Raw genomic sequence first — 21,560 nt, 5'->3', positions numbered from 1 at the left:
AAAATAAATAAAATGGAAAAAAAAAAAAAAAAAGAAGGCAAGTGGGGTAAGTGTGCACAGTGTGAAGGAGAAGTTGGGAAGGGACAGCTTAGCCACCCTCTCCTGCTGGCTTACCCTCGCTCCAGTAGTCAGGTGGATCTCCAGCCCTTTGCTCCCACCTAAGAGACACGCAGAAGGATAGTTAAGGATTTCCCTGTTTTCCATTCTCATCTCTAAGGCCTCCAAGGGCTCACCTTGAGGGACCCTATACGAGGGCATTTCTATTCTCCACCTTCTTCCAACCTGCCCTTTGTCTTGGAAGCCAATTTCCATGGACTACAGTCAGGGCCCCCTCACCCCTGGCTGGTTGGGTTTGGCCAATGGGAGGCCCTGGTGGAGGACTAGCCGAGGAAGAGGTAGAAATGAAACTCTCCTGCTGCGTCCCCGCTCTCCTCCCCACTTCCCTGCGTTCCTGGCAGTGGCGGCATTTGGCAATTCCCGCTCTGGTTGGGTCGCCCCCTTCCTTGACTCCAGCTCCCACAGGTTCCATCACCAATTTCCTTTACCTCCAGGGCAGGGGCGCTCAAAGGACTCCTTGCTGTTGTCAGTCACTAGGGACCTGGCACCTCCTGTCAGTTCCTTTTACCCTGCACACACCTCTGTAGACAGCCCCTCCGTTAACAAACACTTCGAATGTGCTTTCTCTTTTCTGCCATAGCCGTCTGATGCAGACTCTCAGGATCTCTCCGTATGCTTTCCCAACTGGTATTCTAACCAACCCCAGCTATGGACCAGTTCAGCTCTAAGACCAAGAGGTGAGTTTTGAAGGGACAAAGTATAGAGCTCTTTGCTGCTGGGCCCTTGTCTTCCAGCTGCACACACCCTCTCCCCTCCTCGGTGCAAATGAGTGAGTGGAAAGTCATCTAATGGGTGGCTACTGGCTGACATGTTTTACCAAACACAATCCTGTTGCTCACCGTAATTATCTCTATTTATGTATAAGCTGCATTCCTCGGACCATCTGTCTTATTTTTGGTTGACAAACTCCCAAATTCCCTCTCTTTTATTCATACATAATACATGAATGAGTCACAAGTGGGGAAAGTCAACAGGGCTCTTCTACCTCAGTCTCCTCATCTGTATCAATGGGATAATAAGACTATCAACCTCATAGAGCTGGTGTGAAAATTAAATGAGTAACATCTGTAAGTGTCAGAATAGCAGGTGCAAAGTGTTATCTAACACTATTATTTTACACTCTCATGTGGCTCGTTTTGGCTCACTCTCCTATAGCTTGTATATAGGAAGGGGAACAGGGACTCTGGGTAGGAATTCCTAAGCCCTGCCCCTCCACTTTCAATGTTTTCGTCAGCTTTCCTCTCCCCCTCCACATCCCACTGTTGAGTAGATTTCCTTCTTTGCCATCTTTTTAATCCCAGGAGCTTCTGGAAGGGCAACCAGGGCAAATTGTGATCCTTATGTTTTCTGCTTTCAATTCTAGACCAGCGGTTTTCAATTGGTGGCCTGGAGAGCCTCTGAGGCTCCCAAGAAGCCCCCCAGACCTCAGAAAGTGGGTATCACTCTAGGTCACACCCTTCAGCTTGCTTTTATCTGTTCAAGCTTCCTTTCAAGGTTCTGTTTGAACAAAGGCTTCCGAGATTTAAAAGAGTTGGAAATCCCTGTTCCAGGATATTGCAACTCTCAGTCTTAATTTCTTTAACCCCATTGCCAAGAAACTTTCTCTACTTCATTCAAATGGTTTGTACTCTTTTCTACTTCCGATGCTCTGAAACAGATAGGTGAACAAGCAAATCTTTGTGTACTCGTCTGGGATGTCTTTCCCAGGTGCTCAGCATGGTCAGCCAATATTGTCTCTCTAATTCTCAGGCCTCTAGGGAAGATAACTACAGCACTGTGGAACAAAAGAGACGTTTGACTTTTGCTAGCCCCCTATCCAGCCACTGGAATACTTCCAACCCCAGGAATCAAAAGACTCCTAGGACTCTATCCTGATAAGCCTGGGCCAAGCCTAGTCCTAAGAGCTGCTAGGAGTGAGGGAAATGGGGTAGCAGAAGCTCCCTGGACTGGCCGGAGGGAGCATCACCATCTGAAACTTGCTGTGGGAGTTTGGGGGGGGGGTACTAACACCTCAACTGGTCAACATACAATTTCTTTACGCAGTTCAAGGCCTTGGGCACAGAGACTGTGAAGATGGGAAGGGAGCAGAAGCCCTCTCTCATTCCAGGCACATCTCTGCCTGCAATGCCTTTACCTCAGACTGCCACGTGCTCCCTCTCATACTTCGTCTCAAATGTTACCTCATTAGAAGTGCCTTAAGACTGGGGACAACAGGGCACCTGGGTGGCTTAATAGGTTAAGCGTCTGCCTTTGGCTCAGGTCATGATCTCAGGGTCCTGGGATCAAGCCCTGCATCGGGCTCCCTGCTCAGTGGGAGCCTGCTTCTCCCTCTGCTTCTGCCTCTCTTTCTGTCTCTCATGAATAAATAAGCAAAACCTTTAAAAAAAGACGACGACGACAATGATTGGGGGCAAGAGAAGCCCCTACCTTGGGTTCTGAGCTCTCTGGCCCTCTTCTAACCATACCCTTTTCCACAGAGCAAGAAGCCCATGTGCCAAGGGGATGTGCCCACCCCAAGCTCCTGCTCCTTACCCCTCCTTAGATCCTCCTGTGGGTACCCAAGACCCTAGAAGTCTCCCTCCCTGTGGCACCAGGCCAGCTTCTAGAGACTGCACTGACCTTTCCATCCTCTTGAGGAACCAAGAAACAGCTATTTGCAGGAGATGTGGAGGAAGCTCAGACACACAGACCCAGATATGACAGGGGTGGGCACAAGGCCCCTTGACGTATGGGACAGAGCTGGAATGCAAAGAGTAGGGGGAAGGTCGAGGGCCAGAGACCAGTTACCACCTAAGCCACCCCATGCCAGCCCACATCTTGGTGGAGTCGGGGAATTCTAAACTTAAACTTGGCCTTCCAGATTAGGATGAAGGTATATTGCCACAATGAAAGGATAGGAATTGTGCATACCAGTTTCACTGGGTTTGTAATTTTTAAATATGTGGACATATGAAACGTGGCCCTCTTGTACTTCTGAGCCTGGCCCTGTAAATACTAGGGATAGACCCGTCCCTGACCACGCCCTGCGAAATAAAATAGCACTTCCTCTGTCGCTCTAGTCTCACCAGGTTGTATAAGTGCTTCTTGGCATTTGCCACCATTGGATCTACATTTGCTTGTATATCCTCTCCCTGTCCCTGTCCCCAGTAGGATGGAAGTGGTGACCATAGGGTCTTGGTTTTGTTTACTGTCTAATACTTAGTACCCAGAGCGGTGCCTCTGGCACAAAGGAACCACTCAGTAAACGCTGAAGAAGTAACCAGGCTCCGACGGCTTACAGGTGGGCTAACGGAAAAAGCACACAGGAAAAAGACCACGCGACACCCCTCTGGGGAGCTCTTTCTCCCGGTAAAGTCACTCCGCCTACGAGCTACAAAAGGTGACCAGAGTACGTTAACCATCTAACACCTTACTACGCAGGAACACAAAATTAGCTGTCGGGTTCCTTGTGAGAAGGACACCTGAGCACGGAGGGCCTTCGAGGAGACTGGAGAGTTAGATGTAGAGGACCCGGGCTGCTGGGAGTCCCCACTGGAGGACTCGCCGCACAACCTTACGGGGGTGGGCAGACCTGTGTGCCCAGGAAACCGCGATGGCAGCGCAACGGCCGCGCCGTCCGGACCAGCGTTCAAGGTGGGGAGGGAGCTTCTCCTCCGTGCCTGTTTCCCTTGGACGGTGACAGGCCTCAGCGGTGTGGGCACACGTCATCCTGCGGGGTCATGATGGTCACAGACCCGGAGACCTTCCCTCTTCTCTCTCATCTGCTTCTAACTCACATCTTGGGGCGTGGAGGGATCCCCAGAACTTTCCGGGTACGGCACGAATCGATCCCATCTATTCCAACTTACTCCTTTTCCGTTAGGTACCGGGCTCGTGAGAAGCCAAATGACCTCCTCGAGTCCCCGGCAGCCACCGGAATACCGGTCCGGGCCTCTGCCGCGGAAACGCCCCGCTCGCTTGGGGGTGGGGGCTCCCGGGCTCCGGCTGCGCTCCCCGCCCCCTGAGGCGGGAGGCGGGAACCCACCAGCCGAGCTCCGCGGCAGCCGCGGACCGCGGGGCGGGGAAGGGGGCGGCGCCGGGCCGCGGAGGGGGCGGGGCCCCGAGGCTCCTCCCCGCGACGGATGCCGGAGGAGCGGCGGAGCGGCCTGGCGCCCACTCGTCCGAAACTGGTGCGCAGTGGTGGGCGCCGCGCCGCAGGATGGGCTGGTGCGGCTGCCGCTCCGGGCCGCCGCCGTCGCGGCTGCCGCTGCTGCTGCTGCTGGCGGTGGCCGGCGCCGGCGCGGCCCCGCGCTCCGCGCTCTACTCGTCCTCTGACCCGCTGACGCTGCTGCAGGCGGACACCGTGCGCGGCGCCGTGCTGGGCTCCCGCAGCTCCTGGGCCGTGGAGTTCTTCGCCTCCTGGTGCGGCCACTGCATCGCCTTCGCCCCGACGTGGAAGGCGCTGGCCAACGACGTCAAAGGTGAGGGGCGGGCCGCTGGGGGGTAGGGGGTGGGGGTGGGGAATCTCCTCGCGCCCCCCGAGGCGACCCCCTCCACCTGCTCGGCCGAGGGTCTCTCCCACCCGGCCCGCCTCCTCCGGCCCCGGGCCTCCGCCCATCTCTTCTCTCTGCCCCTCGCACTTCCCCCGCGGTTTCCAGCCCTCACCTCCATTTTTGGCTCCCGCGCCTCGCAGTCTCTTTCCCCTTGGCCGGTGCCCCGAGCTGCTCCCCACTCCCAGCAGCCCGGGCCCTCACACCTGCCCTGACTTCCTGTCGGTCCTCAGCCGGCTTACTGCCCCTATCCCTGCGCTGGCCTCTCCTTTGTTCCTCTAGCTTTGCTGACACCTTACGGCCTCCTCTGCTGTCGTCTGTGGCAGTCCCCTTCCTCTCGCTTGGGGACCCGTGTCGCTTCCTAGCGAGTTCCCCAGCTGCTGTGGGATCAGTGCTGGGGAGAAAAGGAACTGACACTCCGATTGCCAGCCCCCTTGGCTGGTTGACCCAGCTGCTACATAGACGTTTTTTCCCAGCTTTGCTTTGGAGACAGTTTTCTTGTGTGGGTTCTAGGCCTCTCCCGACCTGCTGCCTGCCCCTCGTTAGCTTCTGGGCCACATCTTCTCTCTTCCCCTTGGCCACGCACCCTCTCAGACCCTTCTGTCTTAACCCATGAACCCAGAGGCCTGACTGAAGGCAGCCTCTTGGTGTGTGTTTGCCCTTGCTCCGTGTTCCTGTTCACTGGCCTGACCCGGAGCGCCTGTGTCCTGGATTCTAAGCCCCTCAACTGTGAGACATACCATTCATTTACTAACAGCCGGAGGGGTAGAGAGATAACAAGACCATTAAATGTATAGAGATTTAAAAGTGTATACTATTACAGAAATGGTAAATTAAAACAACAACAAAAACCTTGGAACTGAAAAATATGACCTTAATAGTAATAAATATTTACAAGTGCTTCTTGTATGTCTGACACCTTTCTGGGTAAGTACACGATATGCGTTATCTCCGAGTTTCCTTTCCAGAATTTGAGGATCTCTGTGGTGTCACACAGTTGCCTAGCCCAGATAGTGGGTGTTTGGTGGGTGTGGTGGTGGTGATTTGTTTCTGATTTGCTGCCTCTGAATGAAGCGACTTCCTGATTTGGTGCTGGGGCCCTAGCTTGGCTCCCAACTGAAAATGATCACTGAATGAGGACTGTGGGGGTCTTAGGGAATAAGCCTCTTTCTAGAGAGAGAACCGGAACTGCTGTTTCCTTGCTACTCTGTTGGTATTTCCTTTCTTTTTTTTTTTTTTTTTAAGATTTTCTTTTTTAAAAAAATTCATTTGAGAGAGTGAGAGCACAGGCTGGGGCAGGGTCAGAGGGAGAGGGAAAAGCAGACTACCCGCTGAGTGGGGAGCCCAACGTGGAACTCCATCCCAGAACCCGGGGATCATGACCTGAGCTGAAGGTAGATGCTTTGCCATCTGAGCCAGCCAGGCACCCCTGGTATTTCTTAATCAGCTCAACCATTCGTGGTAGAATAGTGCACTTGTAAGCGTTGGTTTTCAGAGTTAGGCTACCGCGTCCCCCAAGCAGCTCACATAATGGTTACTGAAGGGACCAGATGGAAAGATGTATACATCTGTTAGCCATGTGATGCTGGAAAGTTTTTTTTTTTTTTTAAAGATTTTATTTAGTTATTTGACAGAGAGAGAGATCACAAGTAGGCAGAGAGGCAGGCAGAGAGAGGAGGAAGCAGGCTCCCCACTGAGCAGAGAGCCCAATGCGGGGCTCGATCCCAGGACCCTGAGATCATGACCTGAGCTGAAGGCAGAGGTTTAACCCACTGAGCCACCCAGGCGCCCCCTGGAAAGTTATTTTTAACAAAACTGATAAGCCATTTTATCTCTAGTGTACATGTGGACATGTCTGCATGCCTCTCTGGTCCCATCACCTCAGTGTGCCATGTCTCAGCCGCTCTTCACACTGTTTCAATGATACCAACACATCTGGGCGCGGCAAGGGGGAGGAAGAGTGTTGAACATGGAACTGGAACACCTGAGGGGACATTAGGTGTTCAGGGGACCTTGTGGGCCTGAAAATCACAAAAAAATCCCCAGATCAGTTTCCACCTTGAGGCTGTGAGAGGTCTGTAATGGCTGCAGATGAACTTAATCTAGAAGACTCTTCTATCTTAAGAATGCTGGAGGGAAGGTTAGCTTCCAGCTGACTCATGTGTTTGACCTCTTGCAACCCAGAGTTTTCCATTGAATTGCATAGCCAGACACTGACCCAGCTTACTCCTGGGTGAGGGTTGCCACTTCCAAAAGGGGTCTTGCCCTAGGGCATGGAGTGACAGTCCTCCCCTAAAAAATGCAAATCGAAACTCAGTCTCCAGGAAGGACAGTGGAAGCACCAAAGTGTGTGGAGATGAACCACAGTCAGTGGGAAGTAGGAAACCGGAGGTCTCCCAGGAGCCACGGGGATGGCCTTAACAAGATTGTGTTGGCACTGGGGTGGGGAGTGGGGGAGAGCAGCGGCTGAATCTGGTATCAGCCTGCGATGATAGAGACTTCTCCCACTCCAGTCCAAGGGTGAGTCCCTGCTGGGAAGCCAGGGTTGTTCTCACATCATCTCTGTATTACTGAGGTTCTTTGAGAAAATGGTTGTGGGCCAGCACAGGGCTCGAACACCATCTGGGGCCTGTTGGAGGGTGCCCCCCGCCTTCTGCCAATGGTAGGAGTGTCTGGGGTAGGAGCAGTGAGAGTGTGGAAGGTCATGGCGGGGGGGAAACATTTTGCAACCCTGCCCAGCTGGCCTCGCATTTCATCTGACCGGCGAGAGCCCCTTTATTCAGTGAGCTGTGGGACGGCTTCTCCGGGGCAGTCGTGGCCATGGCCAGCGCGCTGGCTTCTGAAGCTGTGGTCATCCCTCTCTGCTCCAGGACAGCTCTTCTCGTGCCCCCGGATGTTTGGGAAATTGATTGTGTTCATCTTATTCGCTACTCTTCACTGGCTAATCAGCCCGTAATCAGTCCGTAAATATTTATTGAGTGACCTCTATGTGCAGAGCGCTGTTTACATTGCAGTTTGGGGAATGAGCTACACACAGCGGGAGAATCGAGAATTGGCAGCAGTGAGAAGCTGTGTTCGGAAAAGGCCAAAGGAGTGGCTCGGCCATTTCTGGTCGGAGCGCAGGGCAGGGGAGAGTCACAGAGGGCCAATCTGTCACCAGGCCTTTATTTAAGCAGTTATTTATTACACACTTGCCTTACACACTTGCCTCTGGGCTTTTGCAGGCCACGAGTGCACATAGCTAATACACTTTATGAAAATATACCTGTGCAATCGATGGGGGTTTTTTGCTGTTGTTTTGAACAGGTGAGTAACCTGCCCGAGATTGTACAGATGCTGGAGGAGGTTTTTTTTTTTTTTTTTTTTTTAAGATTTCATTTATTTATTTGACAGACAGAGATCACAGGTAGGCGGAGAGGCAGGCAGAATGAGAGGGAGGAAGCAGGCTCTCTGCTCAGCAGAGAGCCCAATGCGGGGCTCGATCCCAGGACCCTGAGATCATGACCTGAGCCGAAGGCAGAGGCTTTAACCCACTGAGCCACCCAGGTGCCCCTGGAAGAGGTTCTTGAACCCGTTTCTTTGGCTCTAGAACCTAGGCAGGTGGAGAGCTGGGTGAAGGAGGAGGAGTCCTCCGGGTTGGGAAAGTGCCCTCTGCCAAGCCACGGAGACGGCATTTATAAGGTGTGGATGTTTGGGTAACACTGAACAGTGGTGGTTTGCCTTCTTTTCTTTTCCACACTGTAGGCTACCTCTCTTGTACCCCTGTGAATGCCTTAGTGTGGAGCCTGGCACAGGGTAGGACCCACTGGACACTTACACAGGCCAGTGGTACGACCCTCACAGGAGTCCGAATGAGAATGTAGTGACCAAGCCTGCTGCCTGTGCTGTGGCTCTTCTGGACTCGGCCCTGGGGTGTCAGCCAGGTGTGAACGCCAGGGAAGGCATTTTGTCTATCCCATGACCTCACTGCCCAGAAGTCTGCAGCAGGGAGGAAGGGATGCTGTGGTGACGGCAGGGACTGGCTCACTCCCTGTTGAGAGGACTCCTGGAGACTTGGATGGAGGTCTGGTTCTCACCACTTGACTAGTTCTTGCTGGTTTGGGTGGATCTGGCCTCTCCCTTAATAGGAGCTTGCTTAACATGGGGAGGACTCATGGGTGTTTGTTCGAGTTGGAAAGGACAGGAGAGACCATCTATCCTGGTCTTTGTTGGACCCATGAGGCGCAGAAAGGAGACGTGGAGCTCATGGTGGCCACTTCTGGCTATAAGCAAGTCATGTGACTCTGGGTCCATGCCCCTTCCTGGAGTGGTGAGTGGGGGCAGGGATACTGCCTCTGACTCCCAAAGGAGCCCATGACCCATGACTACAGGGCATCTCCTCACTCGCCACCCCAGAGACCCTAGCTGTCCTCACCCTTCCCCTCTCCATGCGCTCATTTACTCTGCTGTTAATAGCGTAACAGAGAAATTACTTTGCCAGGGCGGTAATTGCACCAGGAGACTTTTTTCTCCCCAAGAGCAGGACTGCTAATGGTAGGTGTTAAGCCTGCAGGTGGTGATGTGTAAGTCACCTGACACTTGAGAAAGCCTCCCTTGCCCAGTTCTGCTCCGCGCGGATAGCAGCGACCTTTCCGTACCCGCAGCTTTGCATTACTGGTGGACCGCCCAGAGAACGGTGCTCTCCCTTCCGTGTACCGGGACTAGAATGAATGGTCAGGCCCGTGGTGATTAGTAGCAAACCAGCTTTTCATTGTCACTATGGCTTATTAAGGTATTGACATTGATATTCCTGAGAAACATTCCTTAGCCAGGACTCTCAGCGCCCGACTGCCCCCAGCCTACCCCGCCCCCCCACCTCCCGCGGTACCTGGGGCAGGTACACAGAGGGACAGGGAATCAAGGTATAAAGAAAGAGAAGGAGTCAAAGAGCTGCCCGGGAACAAGGGGCTAATATTCCCAAGGCATCCCCTTTCCCCCGGTCCCAACTAGGAACGCCCCACTCCGCCCACCCTCCCTGGCTTTCCCGGTTGGGAAGCCGGCAGAGTAGCTCTGTGTTCCGTCTTGGGCCCTCTTGAGACCAGAGGTTCAGATCCCAGGTTCACCACTGATGCAGCGCACCTCGGGCATGGTTCTCGGGTCGTTCCTTCACAGGGGAGGAAAGCAGGTCTGGAGGGAATAGCTTCTGTCTCTCCCCGGAGGGTCGTTGCACAATGAATGAGATAAGTTAGGCACAACGAACTTTTTGCCAACTCTCCGTACATGTGATAACATCATCTACGAGCCGAGTCGCTGACAGTGACTGGGTGCTTGAGTTAGAGTCCTGTGTCACTGGAGGACAGCAGTGTTTTTACCATTGTCTCTTGCATGGGGAAGGTTGTGATCAAGGAGCAAAAATATAAGGGTAATATCCTGCCTCGGCTGAGGGAAGAGAAATGGGTTTGAGTCTGGGGCCCTTGGAAAACTTAGAGGCTTCAGTGCTTTTTGTAGAGTCAGGGGAGGGTGCGCCCCCCATCCAGGGGCAGTAGGGGAGAGAGGTCATCTAGGGCATGCCGTAGATACCCCCTGACAACAGTTCCCTGTTCTCTCCCCTCCCTGTCCCTTCAGCCTTCATGCCCCAATGGCAGGGGGCAGACTCTGGCCCTAGGGATGGTGGCCTGTCCTCTCGGAGAGGACAGGAGCAGCTGAGGCCTTCAGTCCTTGGTCACCTAGCCAGATGGCTTCGTGAGACCCCTGCCGGTGGCCCTCTCTGGTGGAAGGACAAGAAATTGTTCCCCTTCCACCCTTTTGTCTGATCGACTTACTCTTTTGAGAGGTGCCAGATCTTTCCTCTGGGTCTCCCTGCACAAGGTGACGAGAGCCAGAGATGCAGGACAGACGGAGCCAAGTCTAGAGTGTGTCAGATGGCCGTAGGGGGTGACCTGGTCCTCCCTTGAGCAGGGAAGAAGCCCCAGAAGGGCGGCCTGGGGTGCTCTTGCCTGTGATCCAGGACAAAACCCTACACCTAGGCAGCTCTTCTCGTGTGCCTCTCCTTTAGCCCTTGCCTGGACCCGCTGGCTGGGGCAGGGCTGGGAGACCCCGTTCTGGCACCAGAGCTGCTGGGAGCCAGGCCCTGGCCTGGGTCGACTGTGTCATCTGGTCGGAGGTCACCTAGTGTGGGCTGCATTGTCGGGAGGCCGGGCAGGGATGCAACAATGAAGAGGCATTTAGGAACGGACAGGCTCGTAACCGTGGAGTGACTGGAGCAGGGCCCTGAACACGTCGCTCACCCAGGCGGTCCCCCCGTCAGCTAAGTGACAAGCTTGCAGTCAGTCTCTCCCCTTGGTCCCCAGGACTGGCCTCCCCCATGTCGGCACCCAGTTAGAGCTCTGAGCCACGTGGCGGGCCCAGGCCGTCACCACCCCACGGTGTGTGTGTGGAGCTTGCCTTCCTGCCGAAGCAGCCTTGCTGTAACAGGGAGCTTTGGTAGGTGCCTGAGGGGCCCCTGACCCAGGCTCAGGGGGCCTGCCTGGTAGAGAAGTCGGTTTTCTGTTTCACAGATCTTGGGCTGTGGCCCAGAATGGTGTCATTATTTCCTCTGGCAGCGAGTTTCAGTGGAGGGAGGCCAGCAGCCTGGAGCCTGTTGCAGGAGCGGGGTGCCCAGGCAGCTCAGGGAGCCTTTCATCTATCTCCTTCCAGACTCTGGCCTCAGGGCTTCTTTCCTGGTGGTCCCTGGATTCCAGGTGCCTTTCCCTTCCTCCTTTGGGCTCCCTGCCTCTCTCTCTGGCAGGAGAGTCAGTCCTCACCACGTGTGCCACCCGGGCAAGCGGGGCTGACTGCCAGTACCTTCCCAAGCGTCCACTCGGAGTTGCAAACCTTTACCCTTCTGGAACTGATGCTCTTGAGAGGGCAGCAGGGACAGAGGCCATGTCAGGGGTCCCCGGGGGTTCAAGTTCATCTCACATCTTTCTTCAGCCCGTGCAGCCTCCGTGCCCCTTGCCCTCCCCGCCCAGAATAACAGAGGAACACAGATGCCGTCCCAGGAGAGCCCGCCCTGTGCTACTTAGCCACGTCCTAAGCACGGACTGAGTGTAGGATGACCAGACTATCTCAGCCTTCCTGAGGAAGGGATGACCTTCCTCGTGAGAGCCCCAGGGGCAGGTGCTCTGGGCATTGGTGTGGCTGGAGTGTGGCACGGGGCAGGTGAGCAGGCAGAGCTGCCGGCCCCTCTTACTGACCTCTTTGTTTTTCTTTTCCTTTCAGACTGGAGACCCGCCCTGAATCTCGCTGCCCTGGACTGTGCTGATGAGACCAATAGTGCAGTCTGCAGAGACTTCAACATCCCCGGCTTCCCGACCGTGAGGGTGCGTGACCTGGAGGGGGGGACAGGCGTGCTGCTGGAGGAGCGTGTGGCCGGCTGCCCCATGCCCCCCTGGCCCCGGAGCTCCGTGGGGTCCTCCCATGCTTCTGGGCTTGATCAGCTTCGGTCACAGCCGCTGGAGCACTGTCCCTGTGCTTGAGGAGACCCCTGCTGGACGCAGACAGGGGTATGAATTGGGAGGTTCGTTGGGTCTGGCAAGTTCTGCCCTTTAAAAAGGAAGGGACTGTGGCAGGGGAGGGTAGTTTTCATGGGCTGGTTTCAGCTCCTCTGATTTGAGCTGTGAGGTAGTTACTGCCTGGGCTGAGGCAATAACTGTGAGATCCCTCAGCTCCCAAGGGCCTCTTTCCAATTCTTCTCCCTCCTGACTCCCAGCCTTAGAGGCCTGCTCTAACCCTATAAACCCCAGTTCAGGCTCTGACCTGCTCACGGTCAAGATCAGATTCCGGAGGCCTGATGATCTTCCAGAAAGTACCAGCAAGCTTTCCTCCTCATCAGGCAAGTGCCTTGAATCCAAGTAGCTCAGAAGTGACCTGTCAGGGTAGCCTCACCCCATGGTCAAATGCCAGTGCCTCAGGCAGCAGGGATCCCCATCACGGGAGTCATCACACCCAGCACATGAGGGCTCTGTCACCCCGGCTCTGGTTGAAAGCAACGTAAGCTCTCCAGTGAGGCCTTACCTGACAACCTGCCCACTGTGGGGCATCGACAGCTTAATTACCATCTGAACAACTTCCAAGGCTCTGGGAAGCCGAGAAGGGCAAGGCTGTGCAGTTACACTCAGTGCCCTTCCAAGGGCTCAGGCCCAGCTGTAATCCAGTTAGTTCGCTTCCAAATTAAAGAATCAGAACCTCCCTCCCTACCTCCGGCTGTAATTAGCCTCCTTCTACCAGAATGGCATCTAGAAAAGCATTTCTTCTATAACAACTAAGGATAATCCGGAAAGGCCTCTGAAAGCTAAAATGCCAAGTACTGTCACCTGAACAAGATATCTGAGCTCAGGGTACTCAAGTTCCAAGCAGAACCATGAGCCGAATCTCAGCCTAGTTACTCCAAGAGAATTTGTCGGGAAAGCCAGGCTCCAGCAGGAATGTCCAGCTTGAACTCCATGTGACCTTTCTGTTCCTCATGCCCAGTGAAATCCTGCTGGGTTCGAGATTCCCATAGACTTGACAGGGCTCCATCCAACGTTCTTGTTACCACATGGGGCCAGCCCTAGGCTCCAGGTTTAGCTGAGACCAGGCTGGTCTGGGGAACAGGTCCTGCCACATCATTTAGAGGTCCCAGGAGAGAGATTGCTTATCAGTCATCTCTTTCAAGTCAGAGACCTCCCTGGCAGGGCCGTTGCTTTGCCTTATCCTCGTCCCAAAACATGTAACTGAAAATATTCCAAATTACTCTCGGGGGGCGGACGAGGATCTCTGTTGCTTTGGCTGAACCAGGGTGAGCAGCCCTGTGTGAAAAGTTGGGGGGAAACCAGTGCGTCTGGAAGAGTCCTCGTTCACAGGCTGCTGCTTTTCTCAGCGAAGACTGGCCCTGGGGGTCCAGCCCCCTGGGAATGGGACGGGCATTGGTGCCAGGGCCGGGTCAGGACATCTGGAGGGAGGAGGCAGGTTCTGTGGGACCCGGCACCCGAGGCTTGGTGTTTCTACCTGGGAGAGGCCGGGGCTCGGTGGGTGTGAGGGAGGTCCCGAAGTTCCCGGCACCTACCCAAGTCACGCAGCACACGCAGCGAATGCCTCCTACGATTAATCATGTCCTGCCCCGCCCAGCTGGCTGTGGGAGGGGAGCTGGGAGGGCCCGGAGCTGGTCTTCTTGACCTTCCCCAGCCTCCACACCGGCAACGCCTGGCTGGGCCCGGCAGTTCAGTTTCAGCCGGGAGAGGCCCTCAGTGCCCTGTCCTCTGGCCTCTACCCCAGGGGCCAAGTGCTTCTAGATCCCGCTGGGTCTCTGCTCTAAGGCACGACCAAGTAAGATACGTACACTTCACAGAGAGATCCAGAAGTTGGTTTGTGATCGCCAGCTCAGGAGTTTCATAAAACGATATTCATTCTTTCTAAATGCAGTACACGCTATTTTCTATTCCATATATTTTTAAAATTAAATTCTTTTTTAAATACTAGCTGTGATTCACTAAATTGATGCTACAGTTTAGGTTGCTTCTTATGTTTGCAAAAGGCCGCTCAAGCAGATTGCAGCTCCCCAGAGTCTGGCGTGCCCGTGGGCATCATGGCTGGACTCCAGGGGAAGCAGTGCAGACCCTCCAGGTCGGCCTGGCTGCCGGGGGGGTGGGGAGAGAGCCCTGTGGCCCAGTGTGCCGCGCCCCGGGGCTGGGCCGGTCCTCCCTCCTATGCATAAAGGCTGTGAGAACTCTAAGATGAGGGCACACACTGAACAGGGGAAGAGAGGGTGTTGCTGGTATGATGGAGACAGACCCACACATGAGGCTGGGTCACCCCCAGGTACATGTGTCATCGTCCCTTTCCTCTGCCTCCTGCCCCTTGTCACCATTCGCAGGCAGTGAGCTTCCACTAGCCCAGCCTGTTTAGCAAACACCCAGGCCTGCACGGCCTGCTGTGTCAGGGGCCCTTCAGACCGGAGCCAGAGCCGAGCTCAGCTGGAAGCAAACAAAGGTGTGGGGGAGGGAGGGAGGGACTAGTTGGCGACAGGTTCCGGCTGGCGCTTAGGGAACCTAGAGGCTGGAACTCGCGGGGAGGGGCCTTGCCATGGGCCACAGGAGTGCCCTCAGGGGGTCATCCATCAGGACCCCTTGTAGCCAAAGGCCCAGCTGGGATTACGATTGCAGAAAGCATCAGCATTGCGGTGGGAGAAGACAGAAGTCTCCCCTTTGCGAGATCCTTAGGTAATTGATGTGGGTTCAAATTCTGGTCCCACAGCTTACTGTAAGTATTAGATATGACTCAGAGTGTTTAACACTGCCTCCATGACAGGCCTCAGTTTCCTTCGTCTGTAAAAAGTGGGATGATAGTATCTATACCTAATAGGATTGTTGCCGAGTGCGAAGTGAGGTCTTACACACGAGAGGGAGGAGACACTGTGTGGTATCCCTTGGAGTTCAGTTAATGTTACTCGGCTTCCTTCCCGCTGTCCTGTCTCCTCCCTAAGTCACCCCGTGGAGCTCCCGGTAGCTCCTCTGTGGGCGCTGCATTTAGGCCGTCCATCTGTCTGTCCGTCAGCAGCTACTGAGTGAGTTGTGTGAGTACTTGCCGGGGCCGGCTCGGTGCTCACCAGCCCGCCGGCGGTGAGTGATCTGTATGTGGCGGATGCCAGAGGAGCTCACCGGGGCTCATGAGCCCTTTCCCTCACGGGTCAGAGAGGAGGGGACTTCGACTCGGTGTTGAAGGATGCATGGGTCTGGGCTAGGAGGGGAGGAATGCCGGCCGGGGAGGAGGTAAGAGCAGAGGCCCTGTGTGGGCAGAAGTGTGTCACAAGTTGAGAAGACTGGTCTGGCTGGGGCAGAGGCTCCGGGGCAGGATTGAGGCAGGGTTGAGGCAGGGCTGTGGCAGGGCCCTGAACTCAGGGCTGGGAGGTGGATACCCTTTGGGGGTACAGAGGCTAGGCTCTTACCTTATGTGGCTCTTGTGGTGGGGGAGGTGTCAGCGGGGGTGACTCCTGCCTCTCTCTGGAGGAAGGATATGGGCCCCCAGCCCCCTGCTGTCCTCCAGCCTCCTCCACAATCAGTCTCCAGCGTAGGAATGGTTAGGCATGTGGATCCTCCTGGGCTCACCGTAAGCTGTTTGGAGATGGGGTCATTTTCCTTGGAACTTGTTTTTAAAGCTGGGCCTCAGTGTCATCGATGGTCACTGCTGGGAAGCGTGCTGCCCGTTCAGCCTTGTTTGACTCCTAGAAAGGCAGGTGCTCCTTGATTTTGGTGTTGCTTTTTGACAGTTTGGTAAGACCCACCTCGTGCCTTTGGGGAGCCGGGGAGGCCTTCCAGCAGCACCAGCACTGGGGAGGGCAGAGGCTGCAGGGTGAAGTGATGGAAGGAAAGGGACCCAGTGCCATCCACTCACTGCTGACATCTTAATTACCTGTTCCCAAGGAGTGGTGGTGGTTTCCCCTGGGGAGGCACACGCCTCCAACAGCTGACTTAAGAAGGATGCCTTTTAATAGGAGGACAAAAATGTGCCCTGACTAGATTTTAATATGATTTTCACATGAGCATCTGTGGTGATCAAAGGACAGAGAGGTTCTCTGTTGGACTGGACAGATGTCTTCTGAGTACTTCCGTGTCCTAGACACTGTGGGGCTTGCCGAGATGCTGAAGTGTGGTCCTGTCCTCAAGAAAGTTCAGGTTCAGGGCACTGGGGTGCTCAGTGGGTTAAAGCCTCTGCCTTCGGCTCAGGTCATGATCGAGGTCAGGTCCTGGGATCGAGCCCTGCATCGGGCTCTCTGCTCAGCAGGAAGCCTGCTTCCTCATCTCTCTCTACCTGCCTCTCTGCCTACTTGTGATCTCTTTCTCTCTGTCAAATAAATAAATAAAATCTTTAAAAAAAAAAAAAAAGAAAGAAAGAAAGAAGGAAAGAAAGTTCAGGTTCCAGGCCCATCGTAGCCGAAGTGTAGGGAAGAAGGGCAGTGGAAGGTAAGTTTCAGAGTTTGGGTCAGATCCTGGAAGGCTTTGAGCACAGTGAGTTTGGACATTATTCACTAGTAATGGGGAGTCATGGAAGAGATTTGAGGAGGAGGGACACGATCAGACTAGAACGGTGCCACTAAGCAAAGTGCCTTGAGGAGCAGTTGGAGAATGAAAGGATGGAGCAGACGAACATTCTGAGCTCACAGACTGGTAGGGACTGTTCCATTAGTCTAGGAAATAGGTGGTAAGCCCTAGTCTGGACAAGGCAGCTGGCCCAGAGCACTGCTGAAGAATCACAAGGTCAAATTCATAGATCTTGTCCACTGACTGGCAGATGGAGGTTGGGGGGGGAGAAGATCCTGGTCTGGTTAACAGGGAGGACATGGGGTGAGACAAGGAACACAGATGGAGAAACAGGTTGGGGGAGGGATGACTCGGTCTTAGTCAGGGGGCTGGTACCCGTGTGGAGGGCACCAGGAGGAAGCAAGTCTAGGATAGGTGAGGACTTGAGACAAAGGGTTCAGATGGCAAATCATTTAGACCAAGTACATGATGTTGGCAAGGAAGGCAAACAGTAGGCTTGTTTGTTCACTCATTTACTTGCTCCCTCATTCAGAAACATGGACGCACACACACACACCCGTTTGTGACAGGACTTCCCAGAGAAGAGTGTTGAGCTGATACGTGGCAGGAGGAGAGCCTGCGGCAAGAGATCGTGGGGGCAGTAGACGGGAAAGGAGTCAGGAGAGAGGCTAGGACAGGGCTAGGGGAAGGCTGGGAAGGTGGCCAAGCAGGCCTGGTCAGTGTCGGATGAAGCAAGGGAGGTGGCAGCAGGAAGGCCAAGAAGGAGCACGTCGGCACGTGTGGTACCAAACATGGCAGACCCTGGCCGTGTGGGGAGGGCAGGCAGTGCCACCGTGAGACACGGCAGAGAAAGCAAGTGCAGGGGGCAGCGGGGTCAGAGAGGGGCGGCTGGAGAGGCAGAGCAGACGCTGCTTCGAGAAACCTGTCAGCCCAGGGAATGGGGACATGCCGTAACCGGAGCAGGGAGGAGGGCCTCTCTCGATTCCCATCCGCCTGCCCTTCCTGTCCCTTTTCTTTTTTCTTTTTTTTTAAAGAAATTAGTTTAGAACGATCGGAATCTACTTGCAGGCCTAGGGAAGTTGCTGTCAGAAAGGGGAAGGCGAGGTTAATTGGCAGGAAAAAGTTCTCAGAGCGTGAAGTGTGGGGGCCAGAGCTGCAGTGCTGTCGTCACGCTGGAAGGCAGATGGGAGGCTTCTGAGGGCAGGAGGGAAGGCTGCGTGTGTGACCGCGCAGGGGGACATGGGAGGACTTCCCGTGACCCTGCACTTCAAGGACTGTGTCTGGAGTCCCTGCGTTCCCCTGGGTCAGTCTTGCTGGGGCTCCTGCCCGACCCCTCACAAGCCGGGCCCTCAGAACGCTCAGCCAGGGGCCGGCAGGCTGCCTTTTGAAGAAGGTAAGGCCAGCCGCCTTGCAGTGAGACACCTGCTCAGAGCCGGGGGAGGCTGTGGTGGCCCAAGAAAAATGACCACGCTGCTGAAAATAACAGCTGTAGCGGCGCGGGTCCGCCCTGAATTCCCACCGTTCAGGGAACTTGTGAGCGTTTTTACAAGTGTTAGGGTAACGTATAATCTCACTCAAAATTTGTTCAGTGACTGCAAAGGATATTATTAGAAATATATATATTATTAGAAATATATCATGGCATGTATCAGCAGATGGTTTCCACCCAGAATCAAAGTTTATATTGATGGTCTAAGAAGAGAGAATAAAACAGCAGGACTTAGGATCCGGGTTAGGGCTGCGGGAACAGGAGAAGGTTGCAGGGGGCACGACATGGGGAGGTGGGCAGGTGACCTCCAGATTTTCGTGTTCTGCCTACAAAGGACTGGAATAAATACATGCTAGCTGATCAGTGTTTCCTAGCGGTTAGAAGGTGGAACAAGGGAAGGGGGTGATAATCACCCTGTAGGTAACTATTAATCTCCTACTGTATGCATGAGACACAAGCACTGGAGACGTATCATCTTTGAGTCCTCACAGCAGTTCCTTGAGGTGATGGCACCATCCTTGTCTTAAAGACGAGAAGGGATTGCCCAAGGTCACCCTGTAGGGGTCCGGCAGAGCCTGGTCTGGTAGACCCGGGGGCCTGCACTCAACCACCAGCTTGGGAGAAGGCCAGACGGATGGCCATGCTGTTGCAGCAGGGGCCCGAGGAAGCTACGGGCGACCCCAGAGGATCTCCGGAAGAGTCTTCCTCGCCCCCCGCAGGCTCTCTGCCAGACACTTAGGTGACTGTGTGTCTGTCAGGGGCACCACACTTTACTCCGTCCGAGCCCGGGAGAGCTCTGGCAGCAGGCTCGCCACTCAGGCAGAAGCCCAGATTCCAACAAGTTGTCTTTGTTCTCTGTCCTCTTGCCCAAGGAGGTGACAGACTGAGCCCGGAGTGTCCTGTAAATGGGAAAAGGGGACAAAGTGATGAGTTCAGGTGACCTGTCTGTAACAAGACTTGTGTCTGCAGGGGCGCAGGCCCACCCTTCAGCAGGACCTGACCTGGAGACCCCTCCCTTCACGGGGCGTCTGCCGAGCCAGGCTGGGAGTTCTCCGTGGACAGACACCAGCCGCTGGTGCTGGTGGACGGACGGCCTCAGAGGGCAGCTGACACTTCCCGGGGGACGTATGAAGTGACTTTGTTTTGTCAGTTAAGTCAGCCTCACCCACTCAGTCGTGCAATGAGTATTTTCATTCATTCGTTTCAAGGCGGAGAGACCGTCCGCCACTCGTGGAGCATGTAGGCTGCTCCTGCGTGGCCTTGGGTGCGTCAGAGCCGTGGGGGTGGGGACCAGCTGTACAGATAGTGGGGACGGGAGTCAGTGTCCAGCTCCAGGAGCAGATACCTCCCTGTTCTCCTCTTACAGACGAGGGAACTGAGGCTCAAAAAAGTCATTTGCCCGAAGTCAGCCTCTTCAGTAAGCAGCGGGTCTCAGACACCGGTCCCTCTGGCCCCCGTGTGGGAGTCTTAGCTCCGTGTGTTACTGACTCTTGCCCGTGTGTTTGCTTCCAGTTCTTTAAGGCCTTTTCCAAGAATGGCTCAGGATCAGCATTGCCAGGTGGGTGTCCTGGTTCCAGTTGTCAATATCTTCTTTTTCTTTCCGTTGGGTTTCTGCTGAGGCCAGGAGAGCCCAGCAAGGTCCGAAGGGCGAACAGTTTCCTAAGTGGAAGCGGAGTTTTGTGTTTTCCTGGGGCCTTCCCAGCCAGCCTGGACGATGCCCTCTGGAAAAGGGGGCTGAAGAAGCCCTTCTGTTTTGCTCCATTCAGGGGCCTGGGAAGAGGGGAGGGTCACCATGAACCCAGGCTAACCCATCATGTCAAAATGGGGTTGGCATCCAGAGGGACAGACCAGACAGCCGCCGGGGAAAGGCACTCACAGGCTCCAGGCTGAGGGACTGCTTCCTGCCCTCTGAGGACTGGGTCTTCTCGTGTAACTTAGGGCCACAGAAGACGACCCCACTGCACTGCTCTAATAGAGAAGGACTGACCCGTGCTCTGTTTCTCTCAGAACTAGCCTGTGCCCCGGGCCCTTTGTTTCAGCAAAGCTGACAAGGCCGCTGGGATTATTCCTCCCTCCTCATGCACCCCCTCCCCCATGTCCGTCTTCATCCAGTGGCTGGTGCTGATGTGGAGACGCTGCGGAAGAGGCTCATTGACGCCTTGGAGTCCCATAGTGACATGTGGCCCCCCGCCTGCCCCCCACTGGAGCCTGCCAGGTATTGGGGGCTGGAGCAGGTGTGGCACGGTGTGGGCCAGGATCACAGGCCTGGGAGTGAGAGGGTAGCGGGGACAGCTGCGTAGGGGATACGAAGGCCTTTGTCTCTGGGGCAGACAGACCCTCTGTGAGCTAGAGCCCGGAGCCACTCTGGAGCTGCTGGTCGGAGACTCCCTGTCGCTGGAGGGCCTCCCTGAGGAGCCTGTGCAAGGGAAGGAAGAGATGGGCAGCGGTTCTCCAGGCCATGCCTGCCTCTGCTTTTCATAGCCTTGTGCTCAGGAACGTTTGGGGGGTGCAGCAGACGTCACAGGATCTAACCCAGAGGGGCCACTGACAGAGTGGACATGGGGACGAAGAAGGAAGGCTCAGAGGAAACGGGAGCCCTGCCTGTAAGAGGAAGTGGTCATCTTTCTGAGTGGTGGCTGTGACTGGGGGGCGGGGCACGGTGGCTGGTGGCCCGCATCTGCCTGTCAGGCAGGCTCCCAAGATTGCCTCTTCTAGAAGGAAGGGGCGCGGTGCCTCGCTTGGGCTCTCCCACAGAGGGTAAACTGAGAGCACTAGGTCTCGCCCTCCTAGATGAGAGCTTGAGACAGGATAGAGCCCACCTCAGGGATTCCTGCCAAGAAGGAACAAATCCAGGTGCCAGCAGGCAGTGCTGGCAGGAGCCCAGCCTCAGCGCACAGGGAAGATCGCAGGGCCTGAGGAGGCTCATGAAGCAGGTGCTGGGGCTCCGGGCCCCCCCACATCGATTTACTCGTGTTCTTGAAAGCAGTAGTCCTGCCGAGAAACTGCTTCTAAGCGTCAGTTGGGGTTGAATCCAACTCGCATTTTTTTTTTAATCAGCTTGTCCAAGTGTCCCTCCTCCTGGAGGGTCCCACAGAGACCCTGGGCCCAGTGTTAGTCTTGGTATGGTTTGGGCCTGCCCTAGACCCCTTCTCTCCGGGAAACATTCCTGCCAGCCTGCCCTTACTTACATTTCTCAGTGACCATGTCCATCTCTCTCTCTCATGCACACACATCCCTCATGGTGCATTTTCAGTCCCACGGGATCTCAGAAGCAGCAGGTCAGGTAGACCTGCCAACCTCATGGGTCCTAAACATTGTCCGTATTCACTCAGCCTTGCCCTTACCCAGAACACCGAGACTGCCGGTCTCAAAGCCCCCTCTCCCGTCCTC

The 21,560-nt window shown here is 55.1% G+C and overlaps 1 protein-coding gene across 1 annotated transcript in view; it reads left to right on the top strand.

Moving 5' to 3' along the window:
* Window positions 1-4,223: 4,223 nt before the first annotated feature.
* QSOX1 (quiescin sulfhydryl oxidase 1) overlaps window positions 4,224-21,560 on the top strand; it is a 34,853-nt gene continuing 17,516 nt past the window's right edge. The window contains exons 1-4 of the mRNA XM_045982816.1: window positions 4,224-4,577; window positions 11,886-11,986; window positions 19,683-19,728; window positions 20,283-20,385. Of these exons, the coding sequence (XP_045838772.1) occupies window positions 4,316-4,577; window positions 11,886-11,986; window positions 19,683-19,728; window positions 20,283-20,385 (512 nt within the window). The 5' untranslated portion in view covers window positions 4,224-4,315. The remainder of the gene's footprint in view (window positions 4,578-11,885; window positions 11,987-19,682; window positions 19,729-20,282; window positions 20,386-21,560) is intronic.

Source organism: Meles meles, chromosome 17 (genome assembly GCF_922984935.1).
Source record: "Meles meles chromosome 17, mMelMel3.1 paternal haplotype, whole genome shotgun sequence".
Classification (NCBI taxonomy): domain Eukaryota; kingdom Metazoa; phylum Chordata; class Mammalia; order Carnivora; family Mustelidae; genus Meles; species Meles meles.
Note: the sequence above shows the minus strand (reverse complement) of the source record. Positions and strands in the feature narration are given on the sequence as shown.